The following is a 16,514-nucleotide window of genomic DNA, read 5'->3' as shown; positions in this document are numbered from 1 at the left end:
CCGGTGAGTCCTGCTACATCTTATGCCGCCTGTTTAGCTCGTCTGGATGCATTCATTTCATTTGCCTTTGGTAAATTAGTTTTTTTTCTTCTAGTAGGGGCAATATAACTACAGCTTTTGAAAATAAGTGCATGCTCCTTTTACATAAAATGTTTAATTATCTATGTATGTATAGATAGGTACAAAACAAAAAAAATATATATACTTTTTAAATATTTGTATGGTCCCACCTCTTTCTCAGTGAGGAGGGGGTCCAACAGGACGTACCACACCACCCAGTCAACAGAACAGGGGAACTGAAAGTAGCCGGGTGTCTAGCATACCATCCCGAGTGTGTGTGAGATTTTTGTGCCAAAGTGCAACTTCTAAGCTGATAGACTTTTCGCATTTCATTCCTCCTCCCCCCACAATGCCTCTCCGGAGGGGAGCGGTAGAAGATAAGTTCAGAGCCGTGTGGTATGAAGAGAGTCCCGTGTGTTTGACGGTATCCTTTTTCCTTTCGCTTTTTCATGAGGTGCTTGCGGGGAGCAGAGTGGAGCAGGTGGGGCTGTGGATGGGGGAGGTTCCAGCGCTGTCCCGGCCTGTAGGGTAGAAGGGAGAGGGAGGGGATGCGGGAGGGTTTCTAAGGGTCGGGTGTGGGTTTTTTCGCCGGGGGCAGGGCGGACTGGTCGACCCCTCCCCCCCCGCTCAGCTCCAGCGGAAGGACACGTGTCGCGGGCGGTCTCCGCCCTCCTTCACCAGTGGCTTGTGAAACTCTCGGCCGGCCCGTGAGTGGATGCTGGCCCAGCAGTACTCGCAGTAGTACTGCAGGCAGGTGACGTTGGCACAGAAGAAGGGGGCGAACTTCCCCCCGCAGCGGGCCCCCTGGCACTCGTCGCACATCTGGTCGTCCAGGACGTACGGCTTCACCTCCACCTGGGAAGAAAGGAGGAGCGGGAGAGGAGGCGTCGAGTTTAGTCTCACCCACAGACAGACTGGTGTCGTCTTCATAAGCCCGACCAACACAAACAGCATGCCAACGCCAAAATTGCAATCCTCTATTGCAATTTTCTAAAACAGAACCAGGCAGGTATCCTTCCGTCCATCGGCGAAATGAGTTTGACCGCCAAACCCGGAGATTGAGGAATGAGAGCTCAGTCGCCATGGAGACGCCTCCAGAGCACGAACAGGCAGGGGTGGACGCTAACCTCGTTATAGCATGGCCACAAAATTAAAGGTTATTAAATCCTCCAACGGCAGACGGCCGTCTCCTCTCAGCTAAACTTCTGCATCAGCTGCAGTGCAAGTCTCTCTCCGTCGCTGAATACTGGCGAGCGGAAGCGGCGAGGTCTGACATGCCACAAAAAAAAAAGAAGCCCGATATCAACCCGGCGGATTTAGAGCTGACCAAGGTTAACGAGGAGGATGCGGAACAAGACGTGCTCCCTTTCCCCAATGGATATGGATCCTTTAAAAAGTGTTCATTTTCACAGGAGTGTCTTTTACCAAAACCCTTTGTTGCCTTCACGAATGTTCTTTAACTTGTTATGAGCACTATTTGTGTTGCCAGTCATAACAAAGACACCCTAAACTCCCACTGCAGATCGATGCTGATTGCGGAGGTGGGGTGGACCGCCCCGCCCGGCGGAGGCTCGGCTTCCTGGCTGACGACCAGTCTCTCTCGGTCGCGATCTGCACCCGCTGCAAATTGGCCGGCGTTCCCAAAATAACCAGTCTGCACAGCACAGCCCCCGAGTGGATGTACATGTTATAGGGAGCTACTATAATTAAACCAACCCTATGTGTCTGCAACTTTAAACATCTGTCGGGACTCAGGCGGCCAAGAGGCCGCAGTGATTGCATAGCCGGGGCCCCGGCTTTCCGTTATTGCGGGCTGTGCCGAGCCCCAAAAGCCGACTGTAATGAAAAGCTCTGGTACGCGGGAGAGCAGCTCTGCACATAGGAATGACTGGAAAAAAAACAAAACAACCCTCGGCTGTGGTGGAGAGACGGTGCTTTCTATCAGAGGGTGGATGTTGGTGAGGCGGAAGCGCGTGAACTCGCTCACCCTTTTGTCGATGTCATTGTGCTGCAGCTGAACGAAGCGAGCGCTGATGGCGGCGATGTAGCTCTGCTGATTGGAGAAGGCCACGCGGCCGGCTCCCTTTGGGTATTTGAGCTCGGGGTCGGTGTCGATGCCGGCATAGCAGACGCCTCCGTACAGCCGGTCCATGATCATAGCCAGCTCCACTGGGGGAGAAGATAAAAGACGAGGGAGAGAGGTGATTAGTGCTGAGTTTTGTGTTAGCTAAAGGCCGCCCCCTCAAACCAAAAGCCTTTAAAACTAAGCGAGAGCTTTAACTTTTGTGATTAACGCCGTTATTAAGTGATGCGAAGATCCGACCCTACTGCACTATTCAACAGGGCAGCAGTCTCAAACTGCCGGTATAATTAGTAGGGGTCACATTGCAGAGCAGCCAGCGATGTTTATCCCAAGAACAGAAAGCCGGAGCCTTCCATTACGCCATGAATTCTTAACATGACGACCGCTTGGCCCGCTTCCTGGAAACCCAAGTAGAGGATTGCTTTCTCACAGGGAGAACTTTCATTATAGCCTCCGGCCTCTGTGCCCCGTGCCAGCCGACGGTAAGAAGCCAATTTAGAGGCTTTTTTGGGGGGGGTGGAGAGAATCCCCATTCCAATTCAGCAAGTTACCTGCACGCAGGGGCCGCGGCACCCCCCCTACAAAGATGGTCTTGCGGGGGTCCAAAGGCTGGGAGCCGTCCATGACAAAGTCACTGTCGCTCAGGTTCCAGGGACGGATCTGGACCTGCGTGACAAAGGAGGAACAAGTGTGGCATATTAGAAGGCAGGGTGTGGTTGTTGTTTTGGCTCTATGGATGCCGATGTCGTTCTACCGTTTAGTCCACTGCATTTCAGTCCAGACTATTGGATGAATTTCCATTGCACAAACATTCAGGGTCCCCAGAGAATGAATCCTAATGATCCCTTGACTTGTACTTTTTTTAAATCTGTCCACTGACGACTACTACTACCACTACTACTACTACTACGTAAATGTGTACCGGTTTGTCTTTGATGGTGGGGCTGGACACACACAGGTAGAGCTTGCCGTCCTCCTCGATGCAGGCGTCGATCAAGGCCTGGACAGAAGTCTCTTCCTGGAAGAGCAGAAAGGCGTAGCCTAGAGAGGAGAACAAAGGCGGATTTTAGAGAAATTAGAGAAATATATATATATACACACACACAAATAAATAACATACCCTTGTGACCATGATGCTTTAAACTTTGTCCTCTGGGCAACAATCCATAAACATGTGAGTACTCCCCACATCGTACAAGTCTCAATCCCGTGACTGAGCGTCCATAATATTATTTTCTGTGTAATTATTCACGGTTCCAGACGTTCTCGCCTCCACGCAGGCAGACGACCTCGTGGCCTGCTCCTATCTGTCCTCGTTTTGCCTCGCCCCGCCTCCGCAAGGCACTCTCCAGCAGGCACCTCGGAGTTGGTGCTGCCTCAGATTAAATGGCTAAGAGTGCTCCACTTCTAAAAAGAACCGTGCAAAAATCGACCCAGCTTCGCATTTCTGCCCCCGAGAGTGGGCTCAGGTAGGGAGAGTTTGGTGATGTCTTTACGAGGCAGAGAGCAATTCAAACAATCACTCTGTACTATTGAATTATTTAGCGTTGAGAGAAGAGACCTTATCCAAGGTCAGAGCTATTAACCCGTTTCGGAAGGGACAAAAAAAAAAGGGTACAACCATCACACAGTGCTGCAGGGGTCGGACGAGCGAAGGGGGATATGATATATACCGAGAAAGGACAAAGGCACACTTTTTGACAACCAAATCTAATTAAAACACTTGGCCGAAAGAGACAAAACATGAATATATTTGAAAAAGCAGCAGCTATTGGTGCACACAGGCTTCTTTCAATAAGCTGTAAATTATGGGTGAATTGCTCTGGTAAGGTCAGCAGAAGCCCAGCACCACCTGTGGCACCCATGAGTCAGGGGAATATGAGCTGCCGTCTGAGCGGACCAAGTGGGGCTGGTAGATGCCACAAGTGGACGTGGTCACGCACGCAGGCCCAGAGACCACTGCTAGAGAACATTCTGTCTCCAACTTCCAATCAATTCTTTGCTTGTAGGAGTCTGTCTCTCTCTCTCTCTCTCTCTCTCCTGTCTCTCTCTCTCTCTCCTGTCTCTCTCTCTCTCTCTCTCCTCTCTCTCTCTCTCTCTCTCTCTCTCTCTCTCTCTCTCTCTCTCTCTCTCTCTCTCTCTCTCTCTCTCTCTCTCTCTCTCTCTCTCTCTCTCTCTCTCTCTCTCTCTCTCTACTAGTTCTCTACTACAGAAGCCACATGTTTCGGTGTCTCTTGAGAGGCCGGTCTCTCAGTCCCGCCCACAAACTCAGATTCACTTATGCGGACAAATGCACATGAGTGCAAAGAGGAATGTGCAACTGTCATGTTTCAATTTTGGGCAAAGGAGAGTGACAACAACAAAGAACACAAAATAAAAAACAGTCAACTGTGGTCTGTATGTGCATACGTTTGACTCGGGAGAGTTTGTATCAGGGCAGAAGGTGGAGGAAGGGTGGGAGTATGTGCTGCTGGGGGGAGAGGGGTTAAAGAAAAGGCAGCGAGCATGGAGTGGAAAAAAAGAAGCAGGTGCGTGTGTGCCTGAGTGAGTGCGTGCGTGCGAGTCCCATGCATTGGACACGTCTCACGTCCCTCACAGTGACGTGCGTCTTTCAGACATTTGCGTCACCCGTGCGACATATCAAGCGTCAGTGTTGCGACCTAATGACTTCCAAGTGTAATCGAACCACGCATGGGCACTGAGTTGAGTTCGAGCTTAAACTTTCAGTCCGTTCGATCCGATTGTTTTGATCATTTGCTCAAACACTGGTTCCAGCTTCTCAAAATGTGGCAAATTTGTTGATTTTCTTAGCCATGTATGACGGTAAACTCTCGATTATTGTTGGTTTCAGCTCTAAAATGAGTGCATTGAGAGCCACGTGTAGCTAATGAAACTCTGGTTGCAGAGAAAAGCAACAAATTAGAAGCAAAGATAGCGAAACAAACATCCGCGTTTCCGTACCTCAAGCATGTGCTCCGCTTGAGCCGCACATTCCCTGCTCTGCAATTAATATAGATTTAGAAAAAAAGTCTATTTGCAGCGTGAAAACAAAAAGAAAGATCACCATAATTACCTCATTTAATAGGCTGCTAAGTGCCTCACAAGGCCCCCATGGTCAATTAATGTGCAACAGAAATAAAAAAGGTACGAGAATAATGGCAACAATGATAGTGAGAAAAGAAAAGGCAGAGAGTATGGAGCGGCAGGTCTGTGGGTGTCCTCGAGAGGACTGATGAGGTGGTGGCAACGCAGACACCATAATTATACGCGTGTCCCTTTTGGATTAACATCAGATTGTGCTCTGTGCTAACACGTTAGCACATGCACTGTTGATTGTTTGCTACTCGTGTTATGCAAAGCAACCACAGAGGCTCCTACTAATTAAAAGTTTTGAGCCGTCGTTATTGTCAGCCTTGTAGAGTCAAGTAACCTTGGCTAATAAACCTCGGCGGAGCTGTAATGTTTTCTCTAATAATCAGCTGCTTTAAGTGACCCGCTTAATCTCTAGTCTTCTTGCAGAGCCAACTCTCCTCTGGGCCAGCCGCAAAAAAAAAACCCCACACACTTAGACACAGAGGATTTTGTGCATTGTCATCAATCTCTGCGTGCCGTGTCATCGCCCGACATAAGACCCCTGGCTCTGTGTCGCTGGGTTATATAAACAAGGGTTTGTCATTGGGCGAAATTGGGCGGTTTAGCACTGACAACAGTAGAGAGAAAAAACAAAACAACTGCAGTCTTGTACAGACAAAAAAAAAACAGCATGAAAAGGCAGAGCTAGACTGCAGCTCATACAGTCTGAAGGAGGGAACAACATGTTCCATGACCCAGGGCAGGAGAGAGAGAGAGAGAGAGAGAGAGAGAGAGAGAGACCTATTGGGTCTGAGGGATGTTCAATTTACAACGACGCCTTACTTTGAGGCAAACTTCATGTCTTTATAGAAATCGGTGTTATTGGGGTTCAAAACGTACTTTTACGAGCCTAGAAGTAGGCCTCTGTGTTGGGCATCTGGCATGAAAATAGACTGCATTACAGTTCAATTTTGACATGATGTCGCCTATCATTCTTTACTTTTGTCCCGTCATGATCAACAGCCCAAGGAAAGCGGACACTCACAACGCGGGGGCTGTGCACATAGTAGAACGAACATGGCCCAAATTCCACTGGGCCGTAATGTCGCTGTAATGCTCTCATATTTGGTCTGTATGGTGGCTGAGGATCTGTCTTTTTTCCATCAGCCTTGCGCAGTGCAGAGGCTTACACCACGGGAGGAAAGTGCAGATCTGCAGTGGCTCGTGCCTGAGATTTATAGGGCTTTGCTTCTGAGCTCCCAGCGCTGTCCGGGGAGGATGGGAATACGTACACCCGCAGCATTTTCCAGCCGAAGAGAGCAGTTAACAGACAAACGATAGCTAGAGTGCCTTTCGGGTTACACAGGCAAACCGGTGACCTCATGCGGGACTGAGTCTTTCCTGTAACGGGGGCCAGCAGTTTGACTCATAAGGAGAGAAATGGTGACCTCAACAGCAATCCGAGGACCGTTTGTCAAATTTCCGTGAAAGCAAAAGACACTAAGTCCCTAACTGTGATGACTTAACTGGCAAATTGCCTCCCTAGAAACAACGCGAGACTCGTCTTTAGGTATTAATGGAATAGTTGGACATTTTGGGGATATACACTTATTTGCTTTCTTGCCAAGAATTCAGCCACGGGTCCTCCCCCCTGCCACGGCTCTGCTGAGGGAACCGGCTTTTTTCCCCTGTGAAAGAGTTTTTACTATCTTTATTAGGGGGGGTTTTCCTGTTCCTGATCCGATGTGAGGTCCCGGGACAGGGATGTCATGTGTACAGATTGTAAAGCCCTCAGAGGCAAACTTGTATTTGTGATGTTGGACTATATAAAATAAACTGAATTGAATTGAATTAGAGGAGACACTTTTATTTCGTAGGTTCAATATGAAGCCAGTTATCTTAGCATAGCATTTGGACTGGAAACAGGTGGAAATAACTAGCCTGGCTAGCAGACAAACAACATTAGGCTAACAGTTCTTCTAAAGCTCACTAAATCTTAGTGGCTAGCTTAGTGGCTAACTTTGTGCTTAGACAACTAGCTGCTGTATGGCAACTCCATATTTTACAATACAGACATAATAGTGGTATTGATCCTTTTAATGAAGTGAATACGTGTCAAATGATTCCTTTGAAGTTGCAGGTTGGACTTAGCGACATCTAGCGGCAAGGTTGCAGATTGCAACTAACTGAAACCTTTGCCGTGAGTCAAATGTGTCGGATAACTTTGGCCAATAGACTCCCCTGAAGGCTACACACTTTGCCTTTAATGGCATGGTATGACGTTTAGGAAATACCGCTTATTCACTCTCTTGCCAAAAGTTAGAAGAGACACGTTTAATATGAAGCCAGCTGGTAGTAAGACTTAGCATTAAGACTGGGAACAGGGGGGAGACAACAAGCCCGGCTCTGTCCACAGGTAACAACATCAGGCGAACAGTTCCCACTGATTAACGCTTTATAGCGAGCTTAGCTAATTTGCTTCTGACGGTAGCTTATTCCCTGTACCGACACAAGAGTGGTATCGATCCTCTCAGCTAACTCGCGGCAATACGGGGAATACGCGTCAAATGATCCCTTTAAGTGCTTTCCACATCATGCAATTCAGATACAATGTGTCAAGAGTTCAAAGCAACTCCCAGAAAAAGGCTCTCAAGTAACTTTGGAGTTATGAACCCAGGTGGTCTCAATGATCTAAAAATACGCCGCTGAGTGAAAGTAATGCATCGCTACCTGTCTGGTGCTAGCCGATACTTGGCTTCATCCACGCACCACATTGCTATCCTATTCTCTCCATTACCTCATCCGCTGGAGGTTGTGTCGGCTTCGCTGAAATCCAATCCACGATGACTCGATAAACGGAGCGAGCATGGTCACAATGTGCATCTCTCGGGATTTAACAGCGGCATTCAAATCCAAGCTTATCTCTTTTACACTCTTGCATGTATCTGCAGATTTATTTCGGAGAGACGATGAGGACGCAGACGCGTTCAGTCCCCAGTGACCGGGATGATTGGGAAATAAATAAGCCACTCGCCGTCAAGAGAAACATAGGCGCAAACAAGCGAGGAAAAACTACAAAAAGGAGGTTTTAGGGAAAGCATAGATGAAGCCAGAGAGAGAGAAGAAGAAAAATCAGCAGGGGGCTGTAACTGCCACAAAATGTAAATAGACCAACTGCTGACAGCATAAGAAAAAGGATAAGGCGGCTTGGTAGCATGGATGGAGGGAGACACAAACATCTGCTCTCCTAAAAACAAACAGGGCCCGAGGCTTTAGAGCAATTGGAGAGCAGTCAGTGACAGAGTAGGGGGAGGGTGGGGGGGGGGCGCGTCATGAATTGTCTTGAATTGAAGCTCACTGGAAATAATCCCTGCACGAGAGGGAGAGGATAACCGGAGTAAAGCAGTAAAATGCGATTGCGGCCACTGCAGAACTTTTCCGCTGCCATTATTTGAGCCTTCGCTGCATCATTGTTATGTAGGATAATGACTGGTTGGGGTCAAAAGCAATCTTCAGTTGTAACCTTCCGAAGGCCATCAACCATGTCTGACACACTGTTATTGCAGCATGACGTGGGCATTAGCGTTTGTAGCAGTTTATAGCTCCCAGGCTCCGGCGTACTGACAGCATCACCGCCCCCTCCTCCCTCTGTCCCCGATCACAGACAGAAATAGCGCCGTCACATTTCAAGCTCATTGGCAACAACACAGAGGGTGTGAGTGACAGCACCGGAGTAAATAAGCTTGTTGGGGCCTCTTTTTCTTTTTTAAGTGAGCTGACCTAAAGAAATAAGCTGCATCAAATCGGGGTGCGCCAAATTTGTTGACTGGTATAATTACAATTATTATTGTATATTATATTGTATAATCTTCTCATAAATGTTACAAGGGGAAAGTGTTGGCAAGCTGGTAACTGTTTACACATCCAGCAGACACAGAGTAGCATTAGCATCTACTTGGAGTCATGTTTCTGGCATTGTTGTTTTAGCTCGGTTTTGGTCTCCACCATATCCTGAGGGAAATATCTACCTTTTCAGCAATCTAATGCGCCACTGTGCTGCTCGGGGGTTAGAATACAGCAAGTTCACCAGGGCTTTTACGCTGAACCAAACCAGTAAAGAATGAGGCCTGAACAAAAATCTTTCAAAGGAATATATTAAAATATATCTTGAATGAGCAAAGACAAAGACCCTCCCTTGACACAGTTGCAGACAATGTAATAAAGGCAATCTGAATAAAATAATAGGGGTGACATTACAATACAATATAGGAGTTGTGAAAACACCACAGCATTGAGCAAAGTTAGTTAATCTCCGTTCCCACTTCCTCTCTAAGTCGGCGGTTCTCTTTCTTGTGCTGAATGAGTCCTCGTCTGCCCCTGAAGTCGGAAACAGCTCACAATAGGAGTCATCCCCAAACCAAAACACTTTCGTAACTGCACAGGGACATGTCTAATGTGAAGCAGGACGGAAAGTGACAACAGTCTTGCATTCGATCAAGCTCGGAAGGACGTTAACGCGGGGAGAGGCCGATGACCTCTTGATGCGAATCCCCTCCCCCCATCTGTAGATCAGCCGTCACAGAGTTCGCATGGCGGTTGGACACACTCGCAAACACACATGCAGATGTGCACTTGCTCTCGACCCTGAAGCTATTAGTGCCGGGTACTCTGTCACCAGGCATCTGCCCAAGCTCCCTTGCCAGTTAATATGGAAAGTGTGTTATAAACAGGATATTTTAGCAGGTTCCCTCAGACTTTGAGTGTGGGGGGAGGGTTCAATTTGAGTGTGAGATGACTTCTACACAGATCACTAGTCCCACATGTCTCCGCCCCTTACATAGCGGCGTCTCATTCATTCATTCCCCTAAAAGGATGCTGCATTTTTGGCTTTGGATATTAGTAGAGTCAAGCCTATTCAAAATAATCCTCTTGAGCTAAAAAAAAAAAAAAAAAGGGATGTTGAAAAATGAGAGTCGGAGAGAAACTGGCAGAGATTTCTGCAGATCCTCCAGATGCAGCATATTACCATCTGCCTATGGAATGTCAGTTATTTCCAGAGCGTCTTTAATAAATTTCCTAATATGACACACAGCAGCTCCCGGCCCAGAAGGGGTGATGTAGAGGTTTGGAAAAGGGTGCCGGTGCTGTGATCACCTACCGGAGAACGACACCCGAGAGGCTGCGCAGAGAACGGAGGAAAACCGTCACGCTCCTCACGAGATCATTCAAGCAAACAGCTCTCGGGTTGGAACTCTTGGTGGCCAGTTATGGGCTCATTATATACTGCGTGTGTGTTTCTGGGAGATGACTACAGGGGGTCGCTTAGACAAACAGACATTGTCCATGCTTGCCCAGCACGAGCCACGGAATTCCGGGAAACATGATTCCTTGCTAAATTCGAAAAAGGCGACGCACCTGAGGAGATATTTATTGGTGTAGACTTTGATGTCAGGTGGGAAAATAGTACAGATTATGCTTTGAGAAACTGTTGTTACCTTTGGGTGGGAAGTAGGATTTGCTCTCAGCTTTGTGGGGCCAGTCGACCACCAGGTGCCCATAGCGACGGAAACTGTTGGTGATTTCATCTGTGAAATTGACAAAAATAGAAGAAAAAGGTCACTTTCATGACATGATGAGATGCCATCATGTAATATGCATTTGACGGACTCCATGCAGAGCCACACTCAGCTATTTTTTTGCCGTGTGTTCCTTCCTGCTGCAGTGGTAGCCACTGCATTAAACAGGAACACAGGCCAGGCACATCCAGGGTGCACTGGGCTGACTCGTGCTGTGGAAACTCATGAATTTTTCAGCCTGCTAAGGGCACGTATTGTGCTTGCGCCGCGGCGTAGACGCAGGTGAAAGTAAACATTTCACATTAACGCTTAACGTCTTTGCCGTGCTCTGGAGATTTTCGAAACATTTACAGGTCCATGGCGTAACTAGTCACAGCCGTAACGCCAAAGCATGTCAAGCGGTTTGGAAATATACAGATTGTGATAGTTAAAAAATAAATAAAGAACTTAAAGTTATATGGACATTTCTCTGAGACGTGTAAAGACATATGTTACTGTGATTTGTGACATTTTTACTTTGACTGTCAAATGTCTGGGTTTTGGTTACTTACTGGTGTTAACCAAGTGACAAATGGAGGCTATTTAAAATGTATATAGCCAACAAGGACTGTCAAGGTTCCACAACATTTTAGGAAATACACTTATTCGCTTACTTGCTGAGAACTAGACAAGAAGATCAATACCACTCTCATCAAAGTGAGAAAGGCTTTATTTTAACTTTAATTTTTATATTCCGTATTTCTAATTGTAAATACTCAGTAGACCCAATTGTAAATATTCATGTTCCCTTTTATTGCACTCTGTTTTATGTTTATCGTTAAATATTTATTGTTAAATGTCATGCACCTTCCGCCAGGACAAATTCCTTGTATGTGTAAACATACTTGGCAGTTAAATGGTTTCTGATTCTGATTCTGATGTCTTTATAGTAAATGGGAGATTCCCACCTGCAGCTGGTTAACTTAGCTTAGCATAACGACTGGAAACAAGGGGGAAACAGCTAACCTGGCTCTGTCCAAATGTAACAAAATGTATTGGTTGTTTAATCCATACAAGTGCTTGGCAGATACGACATGTTGTGATTTCACGAGGGAAGTCTTGAGGTCATCCCCCCCACATTTTCAATCTTTGTGCTAAGGTAAGCTAGCCGGCTGCTGGCGGCAGCTTCATATTTGATGCACACATGTGAGAGTGGTATCAATCTTCTCATGTAAATCTCAGCAAGAAAGTGAAGATGCATATTTCCTAGAATTGTTCCTAAACTATTCCTTTAACTATGAGAACCTCTGAAAAATCTGTCCTTTGGTTTGTGGTCATTGTTGAAACTGTGCAGCAAACCCAGGCTTTAAAACAGACGTTTATTGTCGCTTAATAGTGTGTGAAATGAATATCCTCAACAAGGAGTGTCAAGGTGCCCTTAAGCAGGGCTCAAATACTTCTGTGTAACCGTTTGTGGCAAACAGCCAAAGACAAAGGCTGCACTGGGATGCTTCCTGTGAATGTACTATACATTATGTATCATAATACCTGCAGCTGGATGTGCTGAAAAAGAGCCTGAAGTTAAGTAGATGATAAAAGGATCCTTTGTTTACCTTCGTCTATGTCAGGGGGGAGGCCTCCGACAAAGACCTTCCTGGAGTAGCGCTCCATCCTCTCTCCGTTCTGACAGCGGGTGGGCGAGTTCAGGCCCGGGGTCAAGGAGGGGTCACCGTGACCGTCGTCGAGGAAACCGTCTTCAAAGGGGAAGAGACAGGAACGACCTGGGAGGAGTGAGGAAGAGAGGGACACCAGGAAGAGAGATGGGGGAAGGCGGGTTGAGGGGGGGGGGGGGGGGCAATAATTAAGAAAAAAGGTTGTGAGAGATTAATTAATGAATTAATCACATCCGGAAATCATTACTGTAGCAGAATCAGTTAAAGATTTCCCTCAGAAGTCTGTCAACAAAGTGAGATGATTGTCTTTTTGGTACAACACTACAATGCCAATTGAACATCTTTTGTCTTTCCTCAAATTAATATTCTGTTTTTAATTATAAAAGAGGAATCTAGTCCAGAGAATACCAATGGAGGGAACTTTACATCACGCCTGTCGAAGTCTTGACAAAATATGTTCCCTGCCGGGAGGCTTCCACTGGTGCAGAGTCCAAATGTAATATGCTTGCTCGAAGCTTTCTGTAGCAGGGTTGATAAATGTGTTTCGCAATTACATTTTTTCACTGTAAGGAACATAGTGCACTTTCTGTCTACTACACACAGTATAACCACAGTCCAGCGGCCTTACAAACGTCACACAGCAGCTTTCCTCCTTGCCGAGGAAAGACAGAATTAGTGCAAAAAATAAAAAATAAGCACATTAAATCAGTGATGAGCCACGTCGGAAGCATCCGTCTTTGCCAGTCAGATGATGAATCCCTTCTGAGTCAGCGTCATGAAACCCTCCAGATTCATTTTGGCAGCACGCAAGCAATGTTTTGTGTTTTGATTTGGTGAGATCTCTCTTGTGCCAAATCAGGTCGTATGTGTTTGTGTTTTCAGAACTGCACATTATAGACATTACAGGTAGAGCACTGACTCAGAATAGAGAGAGAGAAGAAAATTGGCAACCAGATTATTTGAAATTTCTTTTCTCCTCTCACCATCAAAAGATTCCCAGATTTTGGGTGACCCTTGCCCCATATTGATTCAAACGCACAACATGGAAAACTGCGTGTCAAAATGAATATGACTTCATTCAATCACAGCACAGATGATAGCGACCCCCCCCCAGCCTCGTGGGGAGGGAGAGAGAGAGAGAGAGAGAGAGAGAGACAGACAGACAGACAGACACTCGGACGGCATGGCAAGCAGAACCCCAGAGAAAGTGCCACACGTTACCTCTTCTGCGGCCATAGCTCCGGGCTGCTTGTCAGCACAGCGGGGGGAGGAGAAACACAAGGGGAGACAGGGAGGGTTGGGGCAGGAATAGGGGTGGGAAAGAGATACAGAGACATGGGTTTCGTGAAAATAAACCAAAAGCCAAGAACATCTCTAAGGCAACGGAGAAACCACAGATGGCCACGCCTAAGCTTCAGCAACGGGAGGAGGGCAATTGTCTCGGCAGCCCTCAGTAAACCTGCTGCACCTGCTTTGGCAAACAGACCCAGGCAGAAGGCCGGGGGAGTGCACTGAGACAGGCGAGGTTGAGCCACGGAAATGGCTTTCGACATTTAGGGGCATAACGCGACGCCCCGCGGGCCGAGATCATAATCTCCGTTTAATGAGACCACAAATAGCTGGCGTTCACGATTATCTTCTGCGAATATCCACAAATGAGGCCATGGAGCAGAGTGCACGCCGGACTGAGGGTAGTGCAGGTTAGTCATTATCATGGCCCTGGTGGAATATTAAAATGCTGCTCTCAGGTCAGCTGCGGCAGGCCAGGTGCGAGTGGAAACTTCCCACAGGAGAGGAGAGGGTGGCAGCTCCGGGGGCTCTGAGGAGGAGATCAAGGCTACAATGTGGGGCAAAAAAGGATAGACATCTACGCCGAGGTGAAAGGACATCTAAAGGATATCTAATCAGCTAGTCCCATGTGAGCGTTGTCAAAATTATCTCCCTCTTATGTCTTTTATTTTATTTTTAATGCTTTCGTCACTGCAGTGAAATCTAAAGAAATAAAGATAACTCCGCAAAGCTTACTAGCTCCACCCCCAGAGCTTTCAACCACATTTCACGTCCCTCCATGCACAACCAACTGTTATCAAATGATCAAAGGTCCATGAATACTGAGTAATCTCCACCCGCTGAGGAAGACCATGAGGTTTCGTCAAAAGGAGCTACATTGTTTCCCGTTTGTCAAAGTGCACTTAGCAGCTTTCTGCATATCGGTCTTCCCACCCTGTTAGCACATGACTAGAACTTCACTATATAGGTTACGTATTGACAACTGACAACCATGCAAACGCCATCCACTGAGAAAGATCGCAACATTCAATTGAAAGCTCAGGATTAGTTCTCTGCTTATCAAGGTGAACTTGGTAGCTCCCCCCCCCCCAATGGCATCTTACTGTCTTCTCCCAATATAGAACCACCTGTTATCCTGTGGCAACATTTCACCCACTGGGAAAGACACATTCAAAAGAGATCAAGAATAAACGTCCACGCTGAGTGAGCAAAAACACCACATCTCATTTCATCGTGTTTGAGCGTTTTCTCTGATCTCTTAAAATCTTCCAATCTCAAGCTCAATTTGAATCTGCCTTTCCCAGAATGTAAGCCACCCGGGAGGCAACATGTGACTTAAGACTGGGAAAATTCAAGCAAACAGCAGGCGAGGGTAACGCGGTACAAAACAGATCCTCCTGCTCCTCTAAACGTATCAGTCACGAAGCAGACTCATCGCCTCCAAAAACCAATATGGGCCTTTGCATTGTGAGAGCCCCATTGTGTGACTTGCCACTCTGGCTTCTCTCGGGGAATATATTGTCTCTGAGTCCTCTTCTTCTCCCTTGCTATGTTTTCATTAAAAAGATCTGTTTAAAACCTGGGCAGCCTCTCTTCAGCTTTGCCCTCGCGCCGTCTGGCCTTGGCAAAAACAAAGTCACCTAGCAACCAGGGCAAAATGAAGAAACCGCTACGTGGGAAACCGTCAGAAGCCTCAGTGAGAGAGAACTCAATCCACGAGGGAGAGGAGGAAAAGGGAAAAGAGTGCGTTTGAAAGTGATTCCTTTGGGCCCGATGAGTTTGAGGTCTCCCGCTCTGCTCGGCTTCAAAGCGCTCAGACACTTCCACAAAGCTGTCAAGAGAACAACACCAATAAATCCGACCGGAGGACCTACGCTTACCAACTCCTTTATTAACATCCTTTCTTCATCACTTCAAGTGCTAAAAACCATCCGGAGAAGGCGGATGGCCCTTACAGGTTCTCACAGTGCGAGCGCCTCAAAGCTGATGGGACGAAATGAAGGAGAAACGCTTTCAAGCTAAAACCAAAGCTTCCCTGTCCACACCCATCACAGGCTACAGCGGAGGGAGCCGCTTCAGACGGACTTGGACGGTCTGGGCCGATCGGACTGTACTCCCATGACACAACAGTTTAACTTCAATCCGGGACACGTTCTCGGGACCTTGATATTTTTCTGAGGTTTAAACCAAAAGATGGGATGCATGATTGAAAGAACTAAAGGGCATGGCCAAAAAAAACACATGGGCCTCTAGTGCTCTAAGAAATCATGTCCCTGATCATATTCAACAACTGAAGAGCATTCGGAGTGGCAGGGCCTGGCCTGAAAGACCTTATGGCATCCATGTAGCCGCATGTGGGCTGAAGACCTGATTTCTGTCTCTGGCTCGTCTCCCGTCACCGTTGGTCATCTGCCGGCTGGTGGGACACCGGGGAGGGGGGGGATCTAGTTTTACATACTGGGGTATTTTTGGAAACGCTATTCACAGGTCATCTGGGCTTCGCCCCACTACTCAGAAGTCTATCCTAAGTTTATGGTGTCAGGGAATCCATACATTAGCAAAGGGGTAGCCACAGAGGCCACTGTGGTTTAGGGGGTATATGGGTTCAATGAAAACAACAATACTTCCTGTTCTTAAGGTGGGACACCTAAAGTGAAAACATTGTTTTTCATGCACTGGTTAATTTTGAGCAATTTTGCTTTAGACTGGTGGACAGAAAACAACCAAAATACACATTTGGGTGTTTATTTAAATATCTTAATATTCACCTGGGGTGAAAAA

The 16,514-nt window shown here is 47.0% G+C and overlaps 1 protein-coding gene across 3 annotated transcripts in view; it reads right to left on the bottom strand.

Moving 5' to 3' along the window:
• Positions 1 to 687: 687 nt before the first annotated feature.
• cpeb3 (cytoplasmic polyadenylation element binding protein 3) overlaps positions 688 to 16,514 on the bottom strand; it is a gene marked incomplete at both ends in the record, with an annotated part of 31,415 nt that continues 15,588 nt past the window's right edge. For 2 of the 3 annotated variants that reach the window (XM_079229343.1, XM_079229344.1), the window contains 7 exons: positions 688 to 915; positions 2,048 to 2,229; positions 2,695 to 2,809; positions 3,066 to 3,184; positions 10,711 to 10,800; positions 12,384 to 12,551; positions 13,665 to 13,688. In XM_079229343.1, the coding sequence (XP_079085469.1) occupies positions 688 to 915; positions 2,048 to 2,229; positions 2,695 to 2,809; positions 3,066 to 3,184; positions 10,711 to 10,800; positions 12,384 to 12,551; positions 13,665 to 13,688 (926 nt within the window). Of the gene's footprint in view, positions 916 to 2,047; positions 2,230 to 2,694; positions 2,810 to 3,065; positions 3,185 to 10,710; positions 10,801 to 12,383; positions 12,552 to 13,664; positions 13,692 to 16,514 lie in introns of all 3 variants that reach the window. The other variant, XM_079229345.1, reaches the window with a different exon arrangement.

Source organism: Taurulus bubalis, assembly GCF_910589615.1.
Source record: "Taurulus bubalis genome assembly, chromosome: 14".
NCBI lineage: Eukaryota > Metazoa > Chordata > Actinopteri > Perciformes > Cottidae > Taurulus > Taurulus bubalis.
The sequence above is the reverse complement of the archived record's forward strand: the minus strand, read 5'-3'. Positions and strand labels throughout refer to the sequence as shown.